General features: G+C 39.7%; 1 protein-coding gene across 4 annotated transcripts in view; it reads right to left on the reverse strand.

The window, feature by feature from the left end:
• Positions 1 to 27,388, reverse strand: part of ncbp1 (nuclear cap binding protein subunit 1) — a 71,789-nt gene that overhangs the window by 21,307 nt on the left and 23,094 nt on the right. For 3 of the 4 annotated variants that reach the window (XR_013498159.1, XR_013498158.1, XM_078214246.1), the window contains exons 5-12: positions 26,071 to 26,178; positions 24,525 to 24,646; positions 20,535 to 20,604; positions 16,393 to 16,608; positions 8,577 to 8,674; positions 7,212 to 7,275; positions 5,419 to 5,529; positions 3,474 to 3,538 (exon numbers count right to left, since the gene is read on the reverse strand). Coding sequence is in view for 2 of the 4 variants with exons in the window: in XM_078214246.1 (XP_078070372.1) it covers positions 3,474 to 3,538; positions 5,419 to 5,529; positions 7,212 to 7,275; positions 8,577 to 8,674; positions 16,393 to 16,608; positions 20,535 to 20,604; positions 24,525 to 24,646; positions 26,071 to 26,178 (854 nt within the window). In the remaining 2 variants the exon portion in view is untranslated. Of the gene's footprint in view, positions 1 to 3,473; positions 3,539 to 5,418; positions 5,530 to 7,211; positions 7,276 to 8,576; positions 8,675 to 16,392; positions 16,609 to 20,534; positions 20,605 to 23,476; positions 23,542 to 24,524; positions 24,647 to 26,070; positions 26,179 to 27,388 lie in introns of those variants that run through there. The other variant, XM_078214247.1, reaches the window with a different exon arrangement.

A 27,388-nucleotide genomic window follows, 5' to 3' on the forward strand; every position in this document is an offset into this window, starting at 1 on the left:
GTGGCTGCAAAAAAGAGTTTACTCCAAAATGTCTAACATGAAAACACAGAGGCTGGCAATTTGCTGTTGTTATTAGTGATAATCGACATAAGACTACTGTCCCAGAGCGATGGCATTGGCAATTTAAGCAGCTTTGAAGCAAGGCTAGCCCATGGCCAGCTGGTTCATCTGGCAATGGCTCAAAGCTGTCAGCTTGCTTTTTTCAAAAAGAAAATAAGTAAAAGCTCAAAGAATCATACAGTGCAGAAGGAGGCCACTCAGCCCATCGAGTCTGCACCGATCACAATCCCACCCAGCCTCCATCCCTATAACATCATGCACCTACCCTAGCTAGTCCCCCTGACACCAAGAGGCAATTGAGGATGGCCAATCCACCTAACCTGCACATCTTTGGACAGTGGGAGGAAACCGGAGCACCTAGAGGAAACCCATGCAGACATGGGGAGAATGTGCAAACTCCACACAGACAGTGACCCAAGCCGGGAATCGAACCTGGATCCCAGGCGCTGTAAGGCAGCAGTGCTAACCATTGTGCTACCATGCCACCCTGAGTTAATCAATTTGTGTGGGTTCCCCATCTCCCATCTGTTTTGTAAATATAATTATTTAATCTGCCGTGATCTTTTCCATTTTGTAATTAATTCTTATTGCTTACTTCACATTGAAGATATCATTTTAATTTAATTCATATTTGTTCATAATCAAGATGACGTGAAAGGACACCAGTGCTAAAACAAGGGCCGCTCATTAGTTGCAAATCAGAAATTGACTGGGTCAAGGATTAGAAAAATTACGTTAAAATATTATTTTACAGATTATACTGCATAATCCACCTGAAGGCTATCAGTTTTGAAGACAATCTACAGATGTTATTATAAGAAACTTGTCCGGATATTGCTCGTTGTAACTGCCAAGAACTAAAATGTGGTGGGAAATTGAAATATTTGCCAGATCAGTTTTTCAGCAAAATTGGATTTAATGCGGTGATGTGTTTCCATTTTACGGGTAAATTTGTACAAATGTTTTATTTGGAACATTTTTTACGCAGAATAATCTAGCATCGGCCAGCACAAAAAATAAATTGAGGACATCGTGTGGTTTTCCCCAAGCTCTAACTACTGTAAACTCGGATAAAGGAGGGCACGATAAGGCTGCCAACTGCCTTGCAATATCAATGTATTGCACATACATTTGTTTCTTTAATTTACTGGCAACTTCTACCCAAATGAACGAGCAATAGAAGAGGAGATTCAATCGTGGCTTTCAAAAGGAAATTGCAGAATTATCTAAATAGAAAACCTTTGCAGGGCTATGGGAAAAAGATGACATACTGGGATTTGGTCCCGAAGGAAGATGAACTAAGTTACTACCAAGACATTTGGGACATGTGTAAGATTTGTGTTAATAGAGCCGTGGGCAATGTCCATTACTTGTCCTCTCTCTGACGTGATAGTGAATGGAGTTTTAGATATTGCTCATTGTTCACACTGTCATTTTACATAACTCCACAAGATTTACACAGATTTACCTGAAAATTTATTAATCCGCAGCATATACAACGTTGAAATTATGACATGAATAACAAACCTCCCCACTTTAATCACCGCTGTAATGGGTCTGATGGGCTAGTGTCTGCCAAGTGCTGCTCTACTGCTCGTTCATTTGGGAATAAAAATTGAAACAGGCCTCTTTTATCAGCTGCCACTAAATTAAAGAAATAAATGCAAATGCAATAAATTGATATTGCAAGGAAGTTGGCAGCCTTATCGTGTCCTCCTTTACCGGAGTTCCCAGTAGTTAGAGAGCTTGAGAAAAAAAAACCCGTACCATATCCTCAATTTGTGTGCTGACTGATCTGGATTATTCTATGTAATAATGTTTCAAATGAAACATTTGGACAAATTTGCCCTTTGGAAACGTATCACTGCATTAAAACCAACCTTGATGAAAAACTGATCTAGCAAATATCCAAATATAACTACTTTAACTCTCCCAATACGTTTTATTTTTGGCAGTTGCAATGAACAATATCCAGACAAGTTTCTTGTAACATCTACAGATAGGGTTTCAAACCGATAGTCTCAGGGATTATGCAGTATAATGTTAAGCTGTAAAAAATGTTCTAACATCATTTTTAAAATCCTCAAACCAATCAACTTCTGAGTTGCGACTAATTTTTAGGCCCCTGTTTTAGCACTGGTGTCCTTTCTTGATTATAAACAAATTAAATTAAAATATCTTCAATGTGAAGTAAGGGATACAATATAATTACCAAACAAAAAAGATCACCTCAGGTAAAAGAACAAAGATTTTTCTTAAATTAAGGGATTTAATTAATTGATTAGTATTTGCTTTATTTATCTTGTAAACAGCAAGCTGACTGCTAGTGATCTACTGCCAGCTGAAATAGCTGGCTCTGGGCTAGCTTTGGTTAAAGACAGATCTAAGTTAGGTCAGGACGTAGTTTTTCCCCCAGAGAATAGCAGACCTTTGGAACAAGCTGCTGGTTCATGCGGTGGACAGCAATTCAGGAGAGCTGCTTCTGGCTAAGAAAGGCATCAAGTCATACAAACAGTGGATATTTTGGAGAATTCAGAGCCAGAGTGATCTCCCAGGTTACTTCTGAACAGCTAGATGGGTTAAGGAGGAATTTTCCATATTTTCATTCCTCAACTTGACCTCAGTTTTTACCCAGCTTTTTCTCTCTTCCGGGTGATCAAATTGTTGTGAATGCACTGGAGAATGTGTGTATATTATGATTGGCAAGGTATTAATTGTGTAGAGCAGGCTAGATGCACCAAAAGGTATTTAATTGCCCGTCATTGTTCACATGTCCAGTTTGCTTTGCTAGTCTAAAAGTGGTCAGTACAGCTATGGTGCCACTGATGCCGACAGGCCTTGCATAAGCAGGTAATCCTCGTAACTGAGCACAATAGTTTTAAGTACCCAACAGGCCATTTAATACAAGGTGTCAAGGATGATAACCAATTTTGATGCTATCCTCAACTGACATGCACACACATGCATGTTCCATTGGAGCCAGAAGCCAATCATGGATAGAGGAAATTAAACTAATTTATTCCTTGTTAATCCAGGGAGATTAAACAGTGAATATTCGAACCCCACTCATTAATAGTCAACCTAGCACAGAATAGACGATTAATACTAGGACATTCCTGGAATGTGTTGTGCAGTAACACACCACACAGTGGATATTTATCAATGATACCAGATAAATCCATAACCAATTATCTTAAAACATGTAAACATAGGAACAGAGTGATAGCAATTATCTCCCTTTTTAAAATGATTGTGACAATTGGGTTAAACACATTTTTCCTTGAATTAAGTTTCTTAAGTTATAGAACTGTTGCTAATAATTATTTGTTAATCTTGATCTGGATCATACAACATACAAGAATCAACACCCAAAACTGCTTTTACAAACAAATTAGAACTGATGATAAAGTTACCTGTCTATGCAAATTGTATTCATCGTATCGATTCTCATATATAGCATCTCCGTGGCTTGTGCAAGCTGAGAGTTGCCAGTTAAGCAAAATATGAAACACGCGTATCAAAAAATTACAGTAACAAAGGACAATTACAAAGGGCCTTTTCCATGCAATAGGTGGTTAGGATCTGAAATGCACTGCCTGAGAGTGTGGTGGAGACAGATTTAGTCATGGCTTTCAAAAGAGAATTGGATAATAATTTGAATAGAAGACATTTTCAGGGTTGTGGGGAAAAGGCGAAGAATGGGATTAGCTGACTTATTCTTGCAGAAAATGGACGTGGCATGTTGATTCTAAACTTACCAATTTGTGAAGAGAAAATTTGATAGTCTCACAATCACATTGAAATCACTCACAGTAGCTATTATCTGGTGAGTCAATAATTTCATTTTTAAATCAATTTATAGGTGTTCTGTAGCAGTAAGTTCATTATGCTGTACAATTTTAGGGAAGCATCTAATTTTTAGTTTCACAGGTAGGCTTACATTAACACTGCAATGAAGTTACCGTGAAAATGCCCGAGCCGCCACACTCCGGTGCCTATTCGGGTACACTGAGGGAGCATTTAGCATACTCAATCCACCCAAGCAGCATGTCTTTCGGACTGCAATGCTCAATTTTCCAACACTACTATGCAGCTTTGTTAGAATGGTCTTCTACAGTTTTACAACCAAAGTTGCTGATTACAATCTCACTAAACATTTTGAACAATTTTAATCTTTTAACTAGAGACAAAATATTCCTAATTAGCATATGCCAATATTACATATCAAGCATAAATCACATCATGGCACATAGCAAAGTTTTTCTATTAGGATCTAAGGCACAGAGATCTTCCTGACATCCATTTTAATCGCTGCTATGAATCGGTTTCTCTTAGCTGTGAATCGGTTTCTCTTAGCTGCGACAGTGTCCCTCAACGATTCTGGGATAGGAAGAGGAAATTGGACATCATCCCAAGGTCCTGGTTGGCAACCAGGGACCCTTGCAGAAGAGCGAGTATATTTCTGCACCCATACAAAAGTGCTTGAATAACCCATTAAAATGAATAGCCATGGATCACAGGGAAAGGACTGAAGGGTCACAGTTATTCAGAGAACCACATCCTAATTGGGGGATGGGGAAGAATTACTGAGCAGAGAAATAAATAGTACATTTCTTATTTAACATTTATTAATATCCATGGTTCCAACAGAGTGAACTGAAATTTCAAATCTACTTATTGTTCCACAACTCATGCCTGAACTGCTGAGTGTTTCCAGTTTTATTTTGTTTTTATTACCATTACCATTGTTGTGGCTATCCAACATTTAATGAGAACTATAATAAGGAGGGAGTGTCCAATTGAACTTTATTTGTATCATAACTTATCATGCTTCAGAGTCATCTCAAAGTGCTCCGCAGGCCAGGATTTGAAGCTCATGCAGTTCAAATAGTCAAAACCAAGAACAATGAAAAGATTTTAGAAATCTTAAAGCATTTCTCTGCTTTGGGATCAAGGGAACAAGCTTCACCCTCAGAAAGTCTATGTGTGTTAATGGAATATATGCTTGAATGGTGCACACACATGTAGGAAAGACATCAGAACCAATGTATTGCAGCACTATCCAGCATGAAATAACTCCTACAAGCCAATTACGTAGGGAACTCTGAAGTGTAAATTTGAGTTTCTCTTAAGTCACTCAATAGTGCAATCATCATGGCTCCTGAAGCAAGACACTGGAAAAGATGGGTCTCCTTGTGACGGGAAAACAATGATGACAACAATCCATACAACTTGTGAACATTACTAAACAAATAGGAAGAGCATTTGACATTGAAAGTACTCTCCCCTATGCTTTCTCCTGAATATTAGCATTGAGTCAATGGTTCTTTCAAATAACTAATATTGCCAAAAGGATACCACTTGTGGTAAAGAGCCAGGCTGCAGCTTGCAGAGTTCAATCAACAGTGTTGTGTACATGACCTCAATGTGAGGGGGTAAAGGCAACTGAAAAAGTTCTCCGAAGACAACCTGCAAAACAATCATTAGCATCACTGAAAAACCACTTGTAATTTACCAGAAGTGAACAGAATACATATGCAACTGCTTAAAGGTGTTTATTGAATCACAATTATCTTGGGACCTTAGACACTCCATTCTCCTAGCAAAAGCATCAATGGCAAAACCGTCAAGCAATAGATGACAAAATGTCCGTTTCCTTTTGTAATATGTATACATACACTGTGAGGCACTTTAATACTTAAGGCTGCACCACACTAGCCAACAGGACCAAGGTTTCTGACAAGTATGTACCACTAAAATGATAAATAAAATCATGCTAAAGAAACCATTCAGGGAATAACATGTAACCTAACACTATAAAAACATGTTCTGATTATAGAACCGTAGAATGTGCAAGACAGTAGATCATTTGACTCACTGGGGCTCTCTGGTAGAGCTATCCACTAGTTCCATTCCCTTGCTCTTTCCCTATAAATCCTGCAATTGTTTTCATTCAAGCATTTCTCTTTTGAAAGTTACTACTGAACCCACTTACAGCACGTTTACAGGTATTGCATTCCAGATCACAATACCTCAGTGTAAAAAGAAAGTTTTTCTTCATGTGACCCCTGCATCTTTTCTCAATCACCTTAAATGTGTCTCCTCTGGTTTTGACCCTTCTGTCACAGGATATAGTTTTTCCTTATTTACTTGACCATTACTCTTCATGATTTTGAACATCACTTTCAAATCGCCTCTCTAGCTTCTCTGTTCTAAGGGGTTTACCAGTTTCTTCAGCCACGCCACAGAACTGAAGTTTCCCATCTTTAGTATCATTTCTAGTAAAGTTCTTCTGCATTCTCTCCAAGGCCATACTGTAACATCCTTTCTAAAGTGTGGTGCTTGGGTTTGAAAATAATACTCCAGTTGAGGCATAACCAATGTTTCAAAAAGATTTAACAGCCTCCTCACTTTTGTACTCTATTCCTGTACTGAAGCTAAGAATCCATAAGCATTTTTAAAAAACTGCCTTCTCTATTTGTCCTGTCGCCTTCAAAGATTTGTGTATCTACTTCAGCTAAATGCTACAGAAAACTGTACCATTTAAAGTTTATAACATTCTCCTCATTCTTCCCACCAAAATACATCACCTCATAGTTCCGAATTTAATTTCATCTGCTGTATGACTACCCATTTCACCAGTCTTCCTGACATGTCCCTACCCTCCTATTGATAACTACATTTCCCAGTGTGACATTTGCAAACTTTAATGTCCTGTACATGCAAGCCCAGCTCATTAAGTTATGTCGAAAAGGGCAGTGATCCCATCACCAATCACTAGGGAATACCACAGCACGCTTCCCTTCCGTTCAATAAACAACAGTTCTCTGCTTTCTGTCCTTTAACCAATTTTGTGCCCCTCCTGCCATTGTACCTTCAATCCCTTGAGTTTTTCTTCCAGCAAAGACTTAGCATACATTTAGCATGTCTGAGGCTTTATTCAGCATCAGAACACTGGAGAGGTTTCTAACATATGGCTTAATTTGAACAGCTCACACAATCTCTAGTACAGTAAAGTGAAACTTTTATAGAAATTAGACTATTTGTATTTTTTAAACTTCACTTCTATCTGTCTAATTTTCTATACTAGAGAATCAAATCTGCAGTAAGATAAAATGTAAGTTACCAACTTCCATTAAAAAGGAACACACCTCCACTATATGGTAATTCAGAGGAATCTTGTTTTTTCCAGGATAGCTAAGCAGCTGTGCAGCACTGTCAGAGAGAAGAAAAATCAGCCAAGGCAAGACAATAGAAATATAAACTACAAATGTCACAGCATTACACTCAGAATCACGATTATTATGTTGTTATATGTCAGTGGCCCAGAAAATGAAGAGTTTACATTCTTTCAGACCAAATTTAACAATTTAAAATTAACTTACTTCATCTAGCCTGCAATTTCAATACCAAGATCAGTCACTAAACATTAAAGAATGATCTAAGATAAAGGACCATCACTGATTGGAAGTCCCAGTTAATAGTTAGCAGATAAATAGACAAATCATTTTTGAATTTCTGCTTTCTCTTCGCATCTCTTTATCATATTTAACAAGACCTGAAAAACATCAGGCTTTGGCTAATAAACAGCAAGTAATATTTGTGTCCCATAAGTGTCAGTCAATAACCATCTCCAACAAGAGTGAACCTACCCATCTCTTCATGACATTCAATGGCGTTATCATCGCTGAATTCCCCCACCATCAATATTCTGGGGGTTACCATTGACCACAAACTGATCTGGACCAGCCATCTAATGCTGTGGCTATAAGAGCAGATAGGAGACTGGGGATTCTGCAGTGAGTAACTCACCTCCTGACTCCCCAGATCCTATCCATCATCCACAAGGCACAGTCAGGAGTGTGAGAGAATATTCTCCACTTGCCTGGATGAATAAGCACCAATAACATTCAAGAAGCTCCATACTATCTAGGGCAAAGCTGTTCCCTTGATCAACATCTACCACCTTAAACATTCACTCTCTCCACCACTGGCACAGAGTGACAGCAGTGTGTACCATCTACAAGATGCACTGTAGCTATTTGCCAGGGTCCCTTTTGACAGCACCTTCCAGATGCACAACCTCTACCACCTAGAAGGCCAACACATGCATTGGGGAACACCTCCACCTGCAAGTTCCCCTTCAAGACAAAGACAATCGTAACTTGGAACTATAATCACCATTTATTTATTGTGAATGGGTAAAAATCCTGGAACTCCCCTGCTAACAACACTGTGGGCGTATCTACGCCATATGGACTGCAGCAGTTCAGGAAGGTGGCTCCCAACAACCTTCTTGATGGCAGTTAGTGTGGGCAACAAATTCTGGACTTGCCAGTGACGCTCACATGCCATGAAGGAATTTTAAAAACACTAGCTATTTCCTGCTTTTTAATTTTTTAACTATTTGCATTTTATATACTTACACATGCTTACACACCTTAAATCTGATAATACTCTCCCTCCTCCGCCAACAAGAAAATGTGACCACAGTACTGAAACAATGCAAACGTTACCATGTCTTTCTTTCCTTCCAATGAGAGTTGATGATGCATTGCAGATTCTCCTCAATTACAAATCTCTCAACAGAGTGACTACCAGGCATTACTGGGCCCTAAAAGAAGAGATAATAGTTTAGGTGTCAAATTTATCTTAATGTTCAGTGTCCAGGTAACCAAAAGAAATAAAGACAATCTACTGGCAATAAAATTTGGTACTTGAACCGTAACTAGAAGATTAGGCAATTGATGTCCAATAAAACCGCAATCCCATATTCTGAACAACTTCTATAACAGACAGAAAATATCTTGCATCCCAACACATTTCAGTCTATCGAGATATACTACAAAACAAATATGTTCCAATAATGGAAATAACTTAATGCAAGAAATGATCATCAAATGATGACATTTTAAGTATACAAAACTAGTATAGTAGAAAAAGAGAATTGGAAGCTTAAAGAGTAATTTAAAGGACAAATTTAGGTGGGCGAAGTCAGGGAAAATGCATCACCAGTGTTTTTTGCTGGGATCAGACTGTATACCTGGACACAAGTGACATAAGTACTTTAAATATAAGCACTGAGTGACATTGAGCAAATTGATAAATTGAATAGTAATCAGTAATCATTAGCAGAATTGAATAAGCACACCTGCAGTTATAATAAAATATCCCGACTAATGATCCTAAAGCTGCCCAAAACTCTGCTGCCAGCAATCTAATGCACACCAAGTTCCTCTTGGCAATGAACCCTCTGTTCGCTGAATGACATGACCCCCATATGACCAAGTTCACAAGCAGCTCATGCCACAAGGTTGTTTTCACAGGAAAGAAGTGAAACTTCAGGACCACAGTGTCATCTCACTGAATGAGGAAGAGATGGAAAATTGTCTGCTTTACCTCCCTAGCCAGCAGATTGGAGTTGGCAGGGATTCCATCAACAAGGCCATACGTCAATCTCAGAAAAGAAAGTAAAGATGATACAGGTCACCATTTGCATATAGAATGGGTGCAGCCTCATGAAAAATGCCACAGCCAGCAAACCTGAGAAAAAAACCCATTCCTCTCAGAAATCTGGCCAGTTAAAAAGTCCAGATTGTCACGCTCTGCAAGAGTCTCAGTTTACAGGAGGAAGGTCAACGGAAGGAAATTGGCAGTGTTACAAATTCATTTGGAGTAGCCATGGAAAAGAAAACTGGTGTGAAGCTGGGTTAGACTTTGCTGTGGAGATGCCGGCGTTGGACTGGGGTAAACACAGTAAGAAGTTTAACAACACCAGGTTAAAGTCCAACAGGTTTATTTGGTAGCAAAAGTTTGTCTTTTGCTACCAAATAAACCTGTTGGACTTTAACCTGGTGTTGTTAAACTTCTTACTGTGTTAGACTTTGCTGTCATGAACCATCTCATTAGTAAGCTGACATGCCTCTCCAAGATAGCCTGATGCTGCTTAAATTCCCCCCTTCATGACATCAGGCAAGCAACTCTCAATTTGTAAACCCATATCTTGACCAACCCTAAATGAAGTCAAAGATAAGTTGTATGAAGTCCTCCACTCCTTAACTGTTGCTTTGCCAAAGTCAAACAAGCCAATCATTCTTGGCAACTCCAATGCAAAAGTTGGTGCAGGTCACCAGGTATGGGAAGGGGTCATTGGAAAAAGGGGCTGGGATTGAAACAACAATTGTCTCCTCACTGAAGATAAATGCTCATAAGCGGTATGGTGGCACAGTGGTTAGCACTGCTGCCTCATAGCATCAGGAACCCAGGTTTGATTCCAGCATTGGATGACTGTCCGCGTGATGTTTGCACTTTTCTCCCTGTGTCTGCATGGGTTTCCTCCGGATGCTCTGGTTTTCTCCCACAGTCCAAAGACGTGCACATTAGGTGGATTGGCCATGCTAAATTGTCCCTTAGTGTCCCAAGATGCTATGTCGGAGTTAGTGCAGACTTGATGGGCAGAATGGCCTTCTTTTGCATTATAGGGATTCTATGCTTCTTAACCACCAACACAATTTTCCACCTCCTTAATCACAACACATCTTGGATGCACTCCTGGTCCACGCATTGGCATTTAATCACTATATCATCACTAGCCAGGGAGGTGGGTAGGATGTGTGTGTAATGAAAGTGATGCATGGTGCTGATTTCTCATCGTCTTATAATTTCAAAGCTAAACATCAAGATCCATCTTCCTAGATACCCCTAGGGCACGTAGATCCAAAAGCATCTCAGTCATGAAGAATCTCTCCAAGTGTTGCCTGTGTACAGTGAAAATGTACCATCACTGCAACAAAGATGACTGGGTGACTTTCGGGGATATAATGTACTCCACTGCTCTGGAGGTCCCTGGTCCTATTCTCGTAAGCATCAAGACTGGTTCGATGAAAACAATGAGAATGCAGGAATTACTGGAGGAGGAACTTTCTGAATGTTCATGCGGGGGCGGGGGGGGGGGGGGGGGGGGGGGGGGGAGAGAGAGAGAGAGAGAGAGAGAGAGAGAGAGAGAGGAGAGAGAGAGAGAGAGAGAGAAATGCCTCTACAAGGTTTATGTCAGTGACAAGTCATTACTGACCAAGCACTATGCCTACTGAAACACCTTCAGGACTGTTGACTACAAGACACTTGGCTGAATCAGAGGTGGGTGAACCTCAGACATATGCAGACCACAAAGGCTGCAAGAAATTCTACAATGCTCAGAAATCTGTCCATGGGCCCCAGTCTACTGGTTCATTGCCAATCCTCAGCGTTAAATGGTCAACACTGTTCACAGAAAAAGCCCAAATTCTGGAAAGATGGGCAGAGCTATTTAACCCCATCCTCAAAAAGCCTTCATCCATCAAAGAAACAGCAATGACCAGGCTGCCACAGGCTATCATCAAATGATCTCTTGACAACCTCCAGTTAGAAACACAATCAAACTCCTGTTTCATGACAAAGCTCCAGGAGCTGATGTAATACCAGCTGAGGTCTACAGGCTGGAAGTCAATGTCTAGTCACAAGACTCATTGAACTCTGGAGCAAGGAACCATCCTGCAAGAATACTGTAATGCAACCATGGCCCATTGAAGAACTTGAGCAGGACTATGCAATTCAGGCCCTTGAGCCTGCTTTGTCATTCAATGCCAATAGCTGATTTCATCTCAACTTCATCTCCACCTTCCTGCCGGCTCCCCACAACTCTTCATCCCTCTGCTAATTAAAAACCTATTTATCACCTCCTTAAATTTGTTTAGTGCTCCAGCGTCCACTGCACTCTGGCATGCTGAATTCCACAGATTACTTTGAGTGAAGTAATTCTTCCACATTTCTGTTTTAAATCTGCCACCTTAGCCTAAAACTCTCGTTGTAGAATGTCCAACAAGAGGAAACATCTGCCCTACGTCTACCCTGCTAGTTCCCTTTGGCATCTTGTATGCCTCAATTAGATCTTCTCTCATTCTTCTAAACTCCAGCGAGTATAGACCAAAACTGCTCACCTAATAAGACAGGTCCTCCATCGCTGGAATCAAGCTAGTGAATCTTCTCTCAACCACCTCTAAAGCATTTACCTTTTTCCTCAAATAACGGGACCAAAAGTGTGTGCAGTACTCTAGATGTGGTCTCACCAATGCCCTATACAGTTGCAACAGCAGCTGCCTACTTTTATCCTCTATTCCATTAGCAATGAATGCCAAAATTCCATTTGCCTTCCTTATTACCTGCTGTACCTGCATTCTAACTTTGTGATTCGTGCATGGGGACACCCAGATCCCTCTGCACCAAAGCATTTAAGTTCCTCTCCATTGAGATAACAAGTTGCCTTTTTATTCCTCCAACCAAAATGGATAACCTTACAATTATCCATGTTAAATTCCACCTACCAAATTTCAACCCACTCAAACTATCTATATCCATTTGTAAATTTCTTATTTCCTCATTGCAACTTGCTTTCCCACCTGTTTTTATCTCATCTACAAATTTTGCTATAGTACCTTTTATCCCTGGATCCAAGTCATTAAAATAGATTGTAAATAGTGTTAGGGACCAAGGACTGAACCTTGTGGCACACTACTAGTTGCAGCTTGCCAACCAGAAAAAGACACATTTATCCCCACTCTGCTTTCTATTGGTTAGCCAATCCTCTATCCAAGCTAACATATTACCCCAACCCAGTGGGATCTTACCTTGTGTGTTAACCACGTGCACGGGAAGTTGTTCAATCTGACAAAACTCAAGAAAAAGATCAACGGTCTTTAAGGACACACTTTGTGATTTCCTGCTTGCTGATGTGTGCACTGTCAATTTAGAGTTGGATATACAATATAGCACCAACTTATTCTCCAATGCATCCAACAATTTAGCCTTACGATAAGCATGAGGAAAAACTGAAGCAAAGTACCAGCCTGCTCCAGGAAAGCCCTAATGCAAGCCAAAAGTTTCAGTCAGTAATGGATAAGTTCCCTTATTTCAGCAGCACACTGTCCTATGCTGTCCATATTGATTAAACCATAAGCCATAGGATCAGAAGTAGGCAATTGAGCCCATCGAGTCTGCTCCACCATTCAATGAGATTATGACTGATCTGATATGACAATCCTCAACTCCACTTTCCCATCATATCCCCGTAACCTAGATTCCCTTACTGATTAAAAATCTATCTTAGCCTTGAACATACTTAATGACTCAACCTCTGCAGCCTTCTGTGGTAAAGAAATCCACAGAACTCAAAGTGAATACTTCACATTTTCCCACCGTATATTCCATCTGCCAAGTTTTTGTCCACTCAACTTATCTATATCCCTCTGTGTCATCCTCACCACTTTCTGTTAGGGTCCCAGACCAGAACCCCAAGCCAGACTAGACCTCCAATTTTTCTATTTTGGCATAAATGTGAGAAAAGGATACTTTGCTCCAGGAGTAATTCCACTGACAAATTAGGGATCTTTTCTCAAAACAAACTTCATTCATAACACTGTTTAAGCAGCTCAACTCTTAAGGTTGAACAATCTTTAAAACGTGAAAAGAAACAACTAATTTCTAACTTATCACTATTTCAGTTCCAAATAAGTTCCAATTCTTCTTACAAACTTAAAGCTAACTTTAAGTATAGTTAACAATCCACAAATATACTTGCTATAAGTGTAAACAGCCTTGGAGTTTTCAGAGAAATATCGAGCTTTCAGAAGCCTGCAAAATTCCCCTAACTTCAACCAGAACAGCCAAACACCAACTCTTTTTCTGCAAAAGCCTGTTTTTTTCCCCTCCTGTGGATCCAGGACCACACATAAACCATATCGCATGACCCTGCCAATCACTCTTATCTGAATATCCAGGTAAATTTAAGTAAACAAAAGTCCATTAACTCTACTTAACACACTCACTTACAAGGTTGAAATGAGTAATTATTCTGCTCTCCCAGCATCTGAGCGGGATTTCTTCCAAACATATTACCCACGGTCAGGTTCTGAAACAGGGGCATAAAATTGAATAGACAGGATTCCCCCCACCCCCTACGCTGCCTGCCCAAACTCAGGTTGATGCCAGGTGATTCATCCTGTTTTTTTTCTTGTATTACTTTTCTGTAGTGGTTTGATACAATCGAGTGGCTTTATAGGCCATTTCAGAGGGCAGTTAAGAGTCACATTACTGTGGGTTTGGTGTCATATGTAGGCCAGACCAGGTATCAATGGCAGATTTTCTTCCCTAAAGAATATGAGTGAACCTGACGGAGTTTTACAATCAACTGGCAGTTTCATAGTCACGATGAAGACTGGCTTTTTGTTACAGCTTTTTTAATTAATTGAATTTAAATTTCCTCAGCTGAGATTGGTGGGCCTTGAACACATGACTCCCGAGCATTGCTCAAGGCCCCGGGTTACTGCAGAATCACAGATTGTTAGAGTGCAGGGAGCAGCCATTTGGCCCATTTTGCTACACCAGCTCTCACGAGTGAGCAACTCACCTAATTCTAACCCTCCCTTTCCCAGCACAATCTAATTTCCTATTGAATGCTTCCACCACATTCGTATGCAGTGCATTCCAAACCCTAATTACATTGCTGTACAGCAGTAAGTTTTGTAATAAGTTGAAAATATTTTAACACTTTTAAAGTGAGCCTATTAGTATCCTTGCACCTATAGAAAAACCACCTCAAAAGTCCACAAATGAGCACAATTCACAGAAACTCACCATAGTAATTACTTCTATCTGGAGGTGTGACCAGTTTTGTGGGTGGGGCCAGTTTCCAGTGAGAATATATATTTTTAAATGATTATAAATTGATTGCAGAATCATGAATGACCAGGGCACAATTTGTGCCTAAAAGTCCTCAATCTTTTGGGCTGATTTAGCCCATTTTAGGTAAATTTCACACCTGGTGGAAACTTTTGTCTAATTAACTTTTTAACCAAAGAAAGTTAGTCAGTCACTGCAAAAGATTAGAAGCATTGTGTATTCTGCAAGATTGTCCCATATTTATTCATGGCAAAGCATCCAATTTAAATTATGAATCCTTTGCTAACAGCAAGGCAGATCTTCACTTGTTATTCATAAAAAGTTAAATTTACCAAATAAAACAATTGCAAGGGCAACACACTCTTTCTACCTCGAAGCAGAGAAAAGACCATAAATACAAAGGGGTAGGAGGTGAAGATCACCTAGTTCCACAAGTCATTTATCACAAGCAGTGCCCAGCACTTTATCATGTGGTGAAATACAAATACCTCTAGGCCAATTCAAAATGGATGCAATTGTAAAAGTACTGCGAGATGAGCAGTTTACAAACACCTCACAAAAGATCCAATTATCATAATCTTGAGAAGTTTAAAATCATTGGAAGGTTAGGTATTTATGCTTGCACTGTGATTTCTGCAACTAAATGTTATATTCAAGCATAATCTCACTTACTGATGAACAGTTCAATCCATATTTTAAGCCAGAATCTCTCAATTTGTAGGCCCACACCACCCTAGCATACAAGTTATACTGAGATTTAACGACACACTGTTAAAACCACACTTCAAATTCTATATTCGGTTTGGGTCCCCATGCCACCAAAGAAATTCAAGAACACAGAAAAGAGCAAAACTGGTTCTGAAAGCAAAGATGACGAGTAAGGTAGGATTGGCAAAGCCCACTTTCTTTCTATACTGTAAAGCTTATGATAAATGTTTGAAATAATTTACAAAGCTAGCTAATAAAGGCAAAACTATTGGGATTATTCAAAATAGGATATTTGGTTGATGAGTGACAGCAGGTCAATGGTATTTTATCATCCTAGATATGTGTTGTCGTTCTTAAACCAGAGCACCCAACACTGAAACAGCACATTAACAAGGAACCCGAGGCAACAACTGCATTTCCCCCTCTACAATTAACTTGATAGTCAACCTGGCTCCATGAATCAGTGTCTTGCCCAGAAATAACCCCATCAATTTGATTTTAGAGATAGTAATCTGTTACACATTAAAAAAGACAAATTATCATTCCTTAATGTTGAGTAAAGTGCTTGTAAAATTATCCGCATTAAAAATAATTAAAGTCAATTAATTTAAACAAACTAAGTAACGGATCTACGTCATAAACAAAACATACAGTGGAAAACAGAAAATTCAGTTCATTCGAGTTGAGTGGCCGATTACATTTTAAATATTTACTGTTTTTGATAAACAATTTGTTTTCCTAGCATTTGTATATTCAACATGTTGTATTTATGGCATACATTTAACATAGGAAGATGTCCCAAGGTGTCACAGAGGTGCAATCAGATTATTTTAAATCTTCAATTAGCTACTAATTCTTATGCAGTTTACTTACAAATGACCGATTTCAGCAAAAATAAACAATACTGCATACCTCAGGGGCATCCGTATAGTCAAACATCCTGAAAATGACTCGTGGCACAGGGTACATGGAGTCCTTTGTATGAGGAGGTGGGGTGAAAGGTGGCAAGTTATGTTGTAAGGCCTCACAGAGTACACTGTCAAAAGCCAAGTATGGTCTTAAGATGTGTTTCTCCTGCCAACGATCTTTTTTCATCTTCTGAATTTGTGCCCAAAGGCAGTCCAAGTACTGTAAAGAAAACATTGTCCTTTAATACAAGGATAAATTAGGCTTTGATGAATCATTCAAAAATTGAAATTTAATATTTACAACTTTGAAACTTTTCCATTTCATTTATTCTAACAATTATAAAAAAGGTTACAATCAATGCTAAAAGAATGAGGTAGTATAAATGGTGCAGCAGGGTACAGCACTGGAATAAGTTAGAGATAGCACTGAACAAGCTGACAAAGGAATTTAACCACGAGGATGAGAATTTTAAATTACATTGCGAGGTCAGGAGTCAACGTAGGTCAGCAAAGACAGGGGTAATAGGTGACGGGCAATCTGCAGCAGCAGCATAGTTTTAGATGAACTGAAGTTTTAAAAAAGATAGACGATCAGAGACTGGCTAGGGGATATAAGAATTATGCCATTATAACATATCCTGGCAAGGGGTTTATCAGGTTTGCATACAAATGCAGCAGTATAGTGAAGTCAAAAACTACTTCACTAGTAGGATCATAATCACCTTCTCCAGAACCTAAATGCTTGAAGAATAAGATTTTGTATTATACTTAAACAAAATACACAATAAAATGAGAACATCGGGGTCCATCATCAGGAAGATTACATCATGTTATTTTTGTCACGTTTGGTTCAGGTTGCAACACAGGCTTACATTTTCAGACCTGATCTATAATAAATATGATTACAGAAAACAAAATGGTTCTAGAATAAGGACCTCAGAGGACGAATTTACACAATCATGAGGGGCACAGATAAGATAAATAGCCACGGTCTTTTCCCCAGGGTAGGGGAATCCAAAACTAGAGGGCATAGGTTTAAGGTGAGAGGGGAAAAGATATGAAAAGGTACCCGAGGGCAACTTTTTCACACAAGAGGGTAGGGCGTATATGGAATGAGCTGCCAGAGGAGGTAGAGGCGGGTACAATTACAACATTTAAGACATTTGGACAGGTACATGGATAGGAAAGGTTTAGAGGAATGTGGGTCAAACGCCGTATATCTCTATGACTATAAATGTAGAGTCAGCATGAATCAATGTTGTTGAAACTGTTTTACACTGGTCAAAATATGATATATGAATGTAGTGTAAAGTGACAATATGTGGAAAGATAGTGCACAAACAGCATGCAATAACTTGGGAGACTCATTTAAATCTGTAACCAAATCCCAAAAGCAATGTTAACCACAGGTAAATTATAAAACCACTTCAAGATTATTGCCAGAACACTTGCATTGCTTTATTTTCCTGAACTGCCTATTATTTTCCTGAATATTCAACTTTCCATTACCAGGATGATTGTACTAATTTTTTAGTTTACAACAAATGGAAATCTCCATGTAGCTCGATTTACACATCCTTTGTGGGAGGGAGGTGGGGAAGAAAATGTTCTCCCCTTCCCTCAGTTCTTGTAGCTCACATAATCTGCCTGCTGTCACCTGCAAACACTGATCTGTAGCTGTGCTAGGAAGCATAAGGAGATTAATAATTTGCATCCCGATTTCACTTGTGGAGAACCATCAGGGACAACATGGTGGCACAGTAGTTAACACTGCTGTTTCACAGTGCCTGGGACTCGGATTCAATTCTGGTCCTGGGTGAGTGTGTGGAGTTTGCACGTTCTCCCCGTGTCTGCTGGATTTCCTCCGGGTGCTCCAGTTTCCTCCCAAAGTCCAAAGATACGCAGGTTAGGTGGATTGGCCATACTAACTCATAGAATCCTTACAGTGCAGGAGGCAGCTATTCAGCCCATCAAGTCTGCACTGGCTCTCTGACAGAGTGTCTTACCAAGCTCTCTCCCCCGCCCAATCCCCATAACCCCACACATTTACCATGACTAATCCATCTAACTTACAAATCTTGGGATGCTCATTTACCATGGCCAATCCACCTAGCCTACACATCGTTGTACTGTGGGTGGAAAGCGAAGTACCCAGAGGAAGCCCACGTAGACATGGGGAGAATATCTGTCTGTGTAGAGTTTGCATAGTCACCCAAGGCAGGAATTGAACCCGGGTCCCTGGTATTGTGAGACAGCAGTGTTAACCACTGTGCCACCCCCTAAGAGTCCAAGGATGTGTAGGTTAAATGGATTTGCCATGGTAAGATGCATGGGGTTATGGGTAGGGGAGTGGGCCTGGGTAAAATGCTGTTTCAGAGAGTCGGTGCAGACTTGATAGGCCAAATGGCCTCCTTCTGCACTGTAGGGATTCTATGTTTCCAGCTGGCTCCTCCCTATAATACCACATCTGGAACAGATTTGAACCTGTGGCCAATCCCTGCGGTGCAGCATGTTCTAACATCATCTGCCACAAAGTGTAATGGCTCACAAGTAACAGCAGAACTTTGATCATATATAAATTGCTTAGCAATACGCAGGAGCTGTGGTACAAGTCACAGCATGTCACTATTAGTTTTTCACCTCTTTTAGACTCTTTTGGTATTTCCTCATATTTCTAGCAACCTAGGCTGCATCAACTTGAGAAGGGTCTCAATTTCACTTTTCCAAAGTCCAGGCATTTACAATAGAAACAAATGACAGGATAGAGAAATAATATAAGGAATTGCAAGACAATTGCAACCAAAGCGGTGAGCAGTCTGAAGTGATTGAAGTAAGAGAATATCAAAAATTGCAGCAGGATCTTGATCAGCTGGGGCAGTGCGCCTTGACATGGCAAATGGAGTTCAGTACAGATAAGTGTGAGGTGTTGCATTTTGGAAAGTCAAATCAAGGTAGGACTTTTACGGTGAATGGTAAGACCTTAGGGAGTATTGTGGAACAAGAGGGACCTTGGAGTTCAGGTGCACGGTTCTCTAAAAGTGGAGTCACAGATACCGAGGGCAGTGAAGAAGGCTTTTGGCTTGCTGGTCTTCATCAGTCAGGGCATTGAGAATAGAAGTTGGGAAGTTATGTTTCAGTTGTACAGGACGTTGGTGAGGCCACACCTGGAGTATTGTGTTCAATTTTGGTTGCTTTGCTATAGGCAAGTTGATATTAAACTGGAGTGTGCGCAGAAGAGATTTACAAGGATGTTGCCAGGACTCAAGGGACTGAGTTATAGGGAGAGGCTAGGACTTTTTTCTTTGGAGCGTAGGACACTGAGGGGTAATCTTTTAGAGGTGTATAAGATTATGAGAGGCACAGATAGGGTGAAAGGACTCAGTCTTTTTCCCAGGGTTGGAGAATCGAGAACTAAAGGATTTAATGTAAGAGTGGAAAGAATTAATAGGAACCTGAGGAGCAACTTCTTTTTTTACACAGAGGGTGGTACATATGTGGAATGAGCTGCCGGAGAAAGTGGTTGAGGCTGGGACATTGACAACATTTAAAAAACATTTGGACAAATACATGGATGGGAAAGGTTTAGAGGTATGTGGGCCAAATGCAGGCAAATGGGGTTAGCTTAGATGGGCATTTTGGTCGGCATGAACCAGTTTGGGCCAAAGGGCCTGTCTCTGTGCCGTAGATTCTTTGATTCCGAGAAGAGCACATTAATATCGTTCAATAGTTTTAAAAAGTTTTTAAAAAGAGTGCAAGTTCCTCTTTACACTCTTCTGGCTTTCATTTCATCCTTCAACTAAGATTAAAAGCAAAATCTGAGCATCATTTTAACATCACTTACAAGAGGTTATTCCTTGACTAGCTCTTGTGGTCTTTCACCCCAAATATAACATGCATCTGCTTTGCAACATTCACTCTGGCAGTTCATCTGCCGTTCATCTCATCCAATGAGAAGAGTTCAAATGATATCAAGGTTTCTCCAATTGGTGCAGCAAACTCTAATAGTATTTGTCAGCAGTCAATCAATAGGAAGACCATTTCTCAGACAGCTGCACATGGCATAACCACTCATCAGAAATATTTACAAAATTCATGTCAAAAGTCCCCTCAAGAGAAAAAGCATTGACCTTCAATTAGCCTTCTCACCTCTTCCTGTATGTGAGGTTGCTCAGCATTCCAGCACTGCAGCATTGGTACATGATGCTTTTGGCGTCTCCTAAAAACAGATCAGCAAATAGCAAATATAAGTCTTGGACCCACATGCAAATTGATTACAGTATTAGAAAAGGGTTCTGCGTCAAATCTGCTGTTATGCAAATAGTCCTAATGGCTTTAATGCATCTCCATAGAAGTACTTCAATGGGCTTCACATAATCCTAAAAAGTTTGAAATACAATAATCATGTTAAACCATTACATTAAGTCACAACTTCAAACCTAGGTAGGATAATCCAATTTCCACACCCCCCGTTTACCTAGTGCAAGTACTAGCCCAAAGATCTGCCCTCGTTACCCCTTTAGGATATCAAGGGAATCAAAGGTATCGGCAGTAGGCAAGATAGTGGCGTTAACGCCACAATCAAATCACCCATGATCTTACTAAATAGCAGAGTAGGCTTGAGGGGTTGAATGGTCCAATCCTGTTCCAAAATCATATGTTTGTACGTTCACGGAATGTTAAAGAATGGTACTAGGACATGGTACTAACTCCAGCATCACACAATGAATACACTTGTTACATTATAACAATATTTCAAATTATCCTTTGCTAGATCAAGAAGGAACCTTATACAATTCTAAAGAAGTCAGGAGAAGCAAGAATGAGTAAACCCTTAGATCCAGCTGAACTTCTAGTAAAACCATCCAAACCAAAGTATGCAAACATTATAATTGTCAGCAATTTTGCTACCAACTGAGATTAGAAAAGTACATTGAAACAATGAACATCCCATTTGAAGAAGCTAACAGGAAACCAAGGGTAGCCATAAGTGGGTCATTTTCTGGTTGGCAAGATGTAACAAAGTGGTGTGCCACAGCAATCAGTGCTGGGGCCTCAACTTTTTACAATTTATATAAATGACTTGGATGAAGGGACTGAAAAGCATGATTGCTAAATTTGCTATAATACCAATATAAGTAGGGAAGTAAGTTGTGAAGCGGACACAAGGAAGCTACAAAGGGATTTTAGATAAGTTAAGTGAGTGGGCAAAGATCTGGCAAATGGAGTCTAATATGGGAAACGGTGAAATTTTCCATATTGGCAGGAAGGATAAAAAATATGTATATTATCCAAAAAGTGAGATTGTAGAGCTTTGAGGTGCAGAGGGATTTGGTTGTCCTAGTGCATTAATGGCAATAGGTTAGTAAGCAGGTACAGCAAGTAATTAGGAAAGCTAATAGGATGCTATTATTTATTGAGAGAGGAATTGGTTACAAAAAGAGAGTATGCATCAGTTATGCAGGGCATTGGTGAGACCATATCAAGACTATTGTGTACAGTATTGGTCTCATTTAAGGAAGGATGTAAATGTATTGGAAGCTGTTAGGTGAAGGTTTATTAGACTAATACCTGGGATGGGAGGGTTACTTATGAGGGTAGGCTTGTATCTGCAGGAGTTTAGAAGAGCAAGAGGCGATGTGACTGAAACTTTCTGATGAGTCTTGACAAGCTGGATATGTAGGGGATGTTTCCTCCTGTGAGAGAATCTAGAACAAGGGGCCTCCGTTTAAAAAGGAGAGGTTGCCCGTTTAAGACAGAGATGATAATTTTTCTCTGAGGGATCTTGCATCTTTGAAACTCTCTTTCACAAAAGGCAATGGAAGAACAGTCTTTGAATACTTTTAAGGCAGAGGGAGATAGGTTCTTGATAAGCAAGGGAGTGAAAGGTTATTGGGGATAAGCATAAATGTGGAGTTGAGGTTACAATCAAATCTTAGTGAATGGCAGAGCAGGCTCATGGAGCTCAGCAGCCTGCTCCTAATTCATATGTTCACAAAATAAGAGATTAAAATGTTAAATATTGCAACCTAATCCATATTTTAATCCATTAAACAAATACTTAATGATGCATCTTCCCTCATGACATGATCAAAAGGGATCAGAATCAACAGTTTCAAAGTACCGTTCTACATATTTGTCAACATTCCCTCTAAATGATAACGGTGGAATGCACTTCTGTGAAAAGAAAATTGAACATGTTCATTTCCTGCACCAACAGTAGGTGCCAAAAGGGGAACATTAGATTGATTCCAGTTTACCAGGCTGGTAGGTGCTGCCGTCTGCTGTCTAATGGCAGGAGGAAAGTAGTCTCCTTCCCTGTACAATAACCCAGCTCTAAGAAGCTATCTAAAAGCAAGGGTATATGGTGTAGCTGCAGTCAGCACTCCCAGGAATAGGGGCATAAATGTACATCAATTTATCTCATTGAAAATGTTTTAAGATTAAATCTACATCAGGAAAAGTCTCTGACCTGGTTTGAACTAGCTACTTGGAGTCAGGGCAGTGGTGAGATAACTACATTGAAGTTCACTGCCGTTGGATTTGGAAAAGGAAAACAAAAATAAAATTGCGGCCAGAGTGCTGGTCAGAATGCAATAACCATGTACGTGAGCATCAGACAAAAAGAGAATTAAAATGGGCTCTGGCATGCCAATGGTCAAACAGTTTGGTAACTTTCACCAGGGAGCTTAAACATGAGCATCCCATTGGCAATGAATTTTATCTCACTATTAGTCAACATTCAAAGGGGAATCAACGTGAGAGGGGAATCAATTTGAAAGGGAGCAGAAACAGCTTATTAATCCTTGTATCTACCACATGACCATAAGCATTCTCAAAGACTGCTGAAACTCGTTCTGTGCTCTCCAGCCTGCTTTTGCAAGCTCTTCTCCAGAATTTGGAAGGGAAAAAATATCCAAAACAGGAATTTAATCTATTGGTGTCTAGGGGTGCAAGTTTTGAATTTGAACGAGTAATCAGTCCCATTGCAGTATGCAAGAGGAATCCCAATTGTATATCGGGGAGTTGAATCATATGGAAATATGTTCCAGACCGTGCACTGCCCATGACTCCCAAGTTGCAGTACTTACATCTGTCGATAGGGCAGTGAAGTGGCCTCGGCCTTGCACCCCTCCTTGAGAGGAAGAGTGGTGAGCTGTGATGTTAACAAAAAAGGAACGACTGTTACATTGCATGATAAAGAAAAATACATTAGGGAAGGGAGAATTGTGGAGGGAGGAACTGCAGAACCAAAGCAAGGAGCACCAGGACAGCCAAAGTTATTGATTTGTAATCAAAGAGTTTGGCACCAGCTTGGACAAAAGATCAATGTAACAGGCCATCATTGCTACTTCAATTTCTTCTAATTAAATCAAAGCTCGTGGCTCAAAATATTTCATATACCACTTGCTATGCAGACCTCAGTCAAAGACTGCTGGGTTTGAAACCCATGCCTGGCAATAGCTTAGGAAATGAATTGAAAGGCTTCAGAAACAATTTGTGTGTAGAATTAAAGCTTGCAAGGCCTCTCAAAATACTATGCTCAGAAAGTCACATTTGACCCTGAGGATTTCACTTATTCGTGAAAAAGGAAAACAAAGGATCTAAACTTATTATTACATCAAGTGAAATGTTTACATAAAAAAAGTTAGCATTGAGCTGCAAGTAAACCCAAAGCTAATTTAATGCTTAAACTTTATTTTTGCAGATACAATCTTTTAAAAATTACTTCATTCCTTTGGTACCAATTTGTATACCTACCTTTGGTTACGTTCACAGCATACTATAACATTGCTCAAAAAAGTATCACTTTGCACTGGCTCTTAAGGAGATGAATGTAAATCTATTGTCAGAACCAGCGCAACTTTGCATCAAAGCCGAGCGAGACTGATTCTCTTCTCTAGAGAATCTCCCGTTTTACTGTAGAGTGAAGTGAAGCCCTAACTCAAGGTTTGCACTGTAATTTCAGCACTGAAGCAAAGAACCTTTGCATCAATACAATGGTAATGTAAAAACAGCTTAAAGGATCAGATATTATCATGTATATTTAAATGCATTCGTCTCAAAATTGGTAATTCCTCTCTAGCTCTTTGAAGAGATTGTTTTTTTTTTGAAAAAAAGAGTAAAATGGTCTCTTACTTCAGAAAGCTTTCGATCTGTAATAGCATTCGATCCATTTCTACATCTTTTTTCTCATACAGCTCCTTTCCAACCCAGGGCAGAGAAGAGAGTACTGTACACACATACCAGTCACAGCGTACCTACAGCATAGTGACAATCAACATGACAAATATTTTAAAAGATTATCAATGCAAAATAATAACATATACTAACTACAATGCCTGCAAAATTGTTGAGTTTTGGAACGGTGTCGTTAATTTAAGTTAAATTGATGGTAATATGATCTGTTCTCAAGTCTGCCTGACAGAAAGCCTGGGCGTTTTGATTGCAAGCGATTGAAGGAGGACCAAGTTATTTTACTGGGAAGAAAATGCATGGTGTGTATACTTGGGAGACAATGGCAGCAGCCTGTGCATTAACAGTGGATATACTGCAAGTCTCCAAAGTTCCAGAAAGTGTTGAGAATGGCAGGTTGCGCTTTAAACTGTTCATTTGGTTTTAAAATAAGAGACAGTTTGACTCTAAGCAAGAGCTACATCAGCATTTCTACCTGGATGCATGCAATGAAGCAATTCGGAAGGTAAATGGTATGTTGGCCTTCATCGCAAGGGGATTTGAATCCACGAGTAAAGATGTCTTGCTGCAATTATATAGAACCTCAGTGAGACCGTACATGGAGTATTGTGTACTGTTTGGTTTCCTTATCTAAGGAAGGATTATCTTAAGAGGGAGTGCAAAGAAGGTTCATCTGACTAATCCTGAACATGGCAGGTTTCATGAGGAGAGATTGAGGAAACTCAGCCTCTATTCTCTAGAGATTTGAAGAACAGAGTTGATCTCATTGAAACTGAAAAAAAATTCTTAAAGGGCGTAACAGGATAGTTGCAGATGGAAGGCTTCCCCGATTGGTGAGTCTATAGCCAGGGAGCATAATCTCAGAATAAGGGGCAAGCCATTTAAGACTGAGATGAGGAAGAATTTCTTCACTTAGTGCATGGTGAATGTTTGGAATTCTCCACCCGAGAGGGCTGCGGAAGCTCAATCACTGAGCATGTTCAAAGCAGAAATAAATAGATTTTTGGATAGCAATGACATTGAGGGAAAATGGGATAGAGGTAGATGATCACCCATGATCTATTTGAATGGCAGAGAAGTTCTCCAGGCCATATGGCCTACTCCTGTTCCTATAATTCAAGGCCCATGTGATTCACATTGCAATGGGGAAGGGTGCAGAGGAAGCCATTGTAAAGACTGGGTTACAGGCTTGGCTACGATATCAAAGACAGGTGCATTACTCTGCCAGGATCCGAGATAGAGAGAGTAGCCAGAGGCCAAAAGTCTCTATGGTTCACCACACCGGAATGTGAGAAGAAGATAGGTAATTGCCAGTATTGTAGCAGTCTGGAGAACAAGCCTTTAGTACTGCCAGGATACTGTCAGGGCCCATAGTCTTTGACATGCAGAAAATCTTATGAATAGAAAGGCCATTGCCTATATCCAGTCAATAAGAAAGAACAGTAAAAGAAACGTAAAATACCCAGAGAAACATATTTGATTTTTTTACCTGTGGCACATCTTCTTCCTGTGTTACGCTGACAAAGTTTTCAAACATTGCCACCATTGAAGGAGCTGCAATCACATGGCAGTTCACAAGATCAGACAGGAAGCGAACCTACAAAACAAACACAGCTTAAATTGCAACATATTGAATACTATTTATCTATTTTTAAAATGAGAAGACTCCATTTTATAAACATGATTAATATTTTATCTCCACTCACAAGGGAGCTACTTTGCCAGCCTTGGAAACCGAAAGCAACTCTCCCAGTTTCAACACCACTGGCGCTGTTTATTCTCCTGTTCCAGACATATTTCTACCTTTCACAGATGCTGTCAGACCTGCTGAGATTTTCCAGGATTTTTTGTTTTTGATTTGGATTCCAGCATTCACAGCAATTTGCTTTTATCTTAATATTTCTTCCTTTGTTGTAAAAACAACTCCAACCCTTAGAAGCCAATAAAACAATACCTTTCCCTTCTCAATTTATCATTGTTCAAATTGCACAAGTTAGCATTAATTCAGTTTCATTTTGGATTATATGCAATCAACAAGTTCTCTTTATATAGCAATTTTAGCATGGCAAAATATCTCAAGGTCTTCCACAAAGCAGATACAGACAAAAAGTAGTAACAAAACATTTAGGAGATGACCAAAAGCACGGTCAGATAGACTTTTGAAAAAAGATTTTAAAAAATAACAAGGCAGAAGAATTTAGTAACAAAGTTCCAGACAGTACAGTAGCAACAGATGAAGGCTGTAGCATCAATTGGGTGAAGAAAGATCAGCAAGTGTACAGGTGGCAAGGTTTGGAAGACCAAAGGCCATAGGCTGTTGCATAGGCTGAATGAGGTGGATGCAAAATAACATCTTTAATATAAAAAAGTCCCAATGTGCTTCATAAATAGGTGTAATGAAAACAGTCAGCATGTAACGAAGGAGAATGAGGACTCTGAATTTGATGCATTAGGCCCTAATGATTAGGGATATGTAATCAATGGGTGTTGTTCTGCTCTGGATAAATGAGCAAGTCACGGTAGCATAGGATGTAGGCTGAGAAGTTTAGTGTGGATTAGAGCTTGGAGAATGGAGCACAAGACTCCAGCCAAGCAAGTGTTTAAGAATAAAAACGCAGGTAAAAATTGAAAAGATGATGTAGGTCAGGCAAAAGGGATATGGATAAATATGTTTGTACTTAGCTCAATACAAATAAAACTTGCATACCATCTATAAAACCATAAGAAATAGGAACAGGGGTAGGCCATTCAGTCCTTCGAGCCTGCTTCACCATTTAATAAGATCATGCCTGATCTAATACTCACTA

This window comes from Mustelus asterias, chromosome 6, assembly GCF_964213995.1.
Source record: "Mustelus asterias chromosome 6, sMusAst1.hap1.1, whole genome shotgun sequence".
Taxonomy (NCBI): Eukaryota; Metazoa; Chordata; class Chondrichthyes; order Carcharhiniformes; family Triakidae; genus Mustelus; species Mustelus asterias.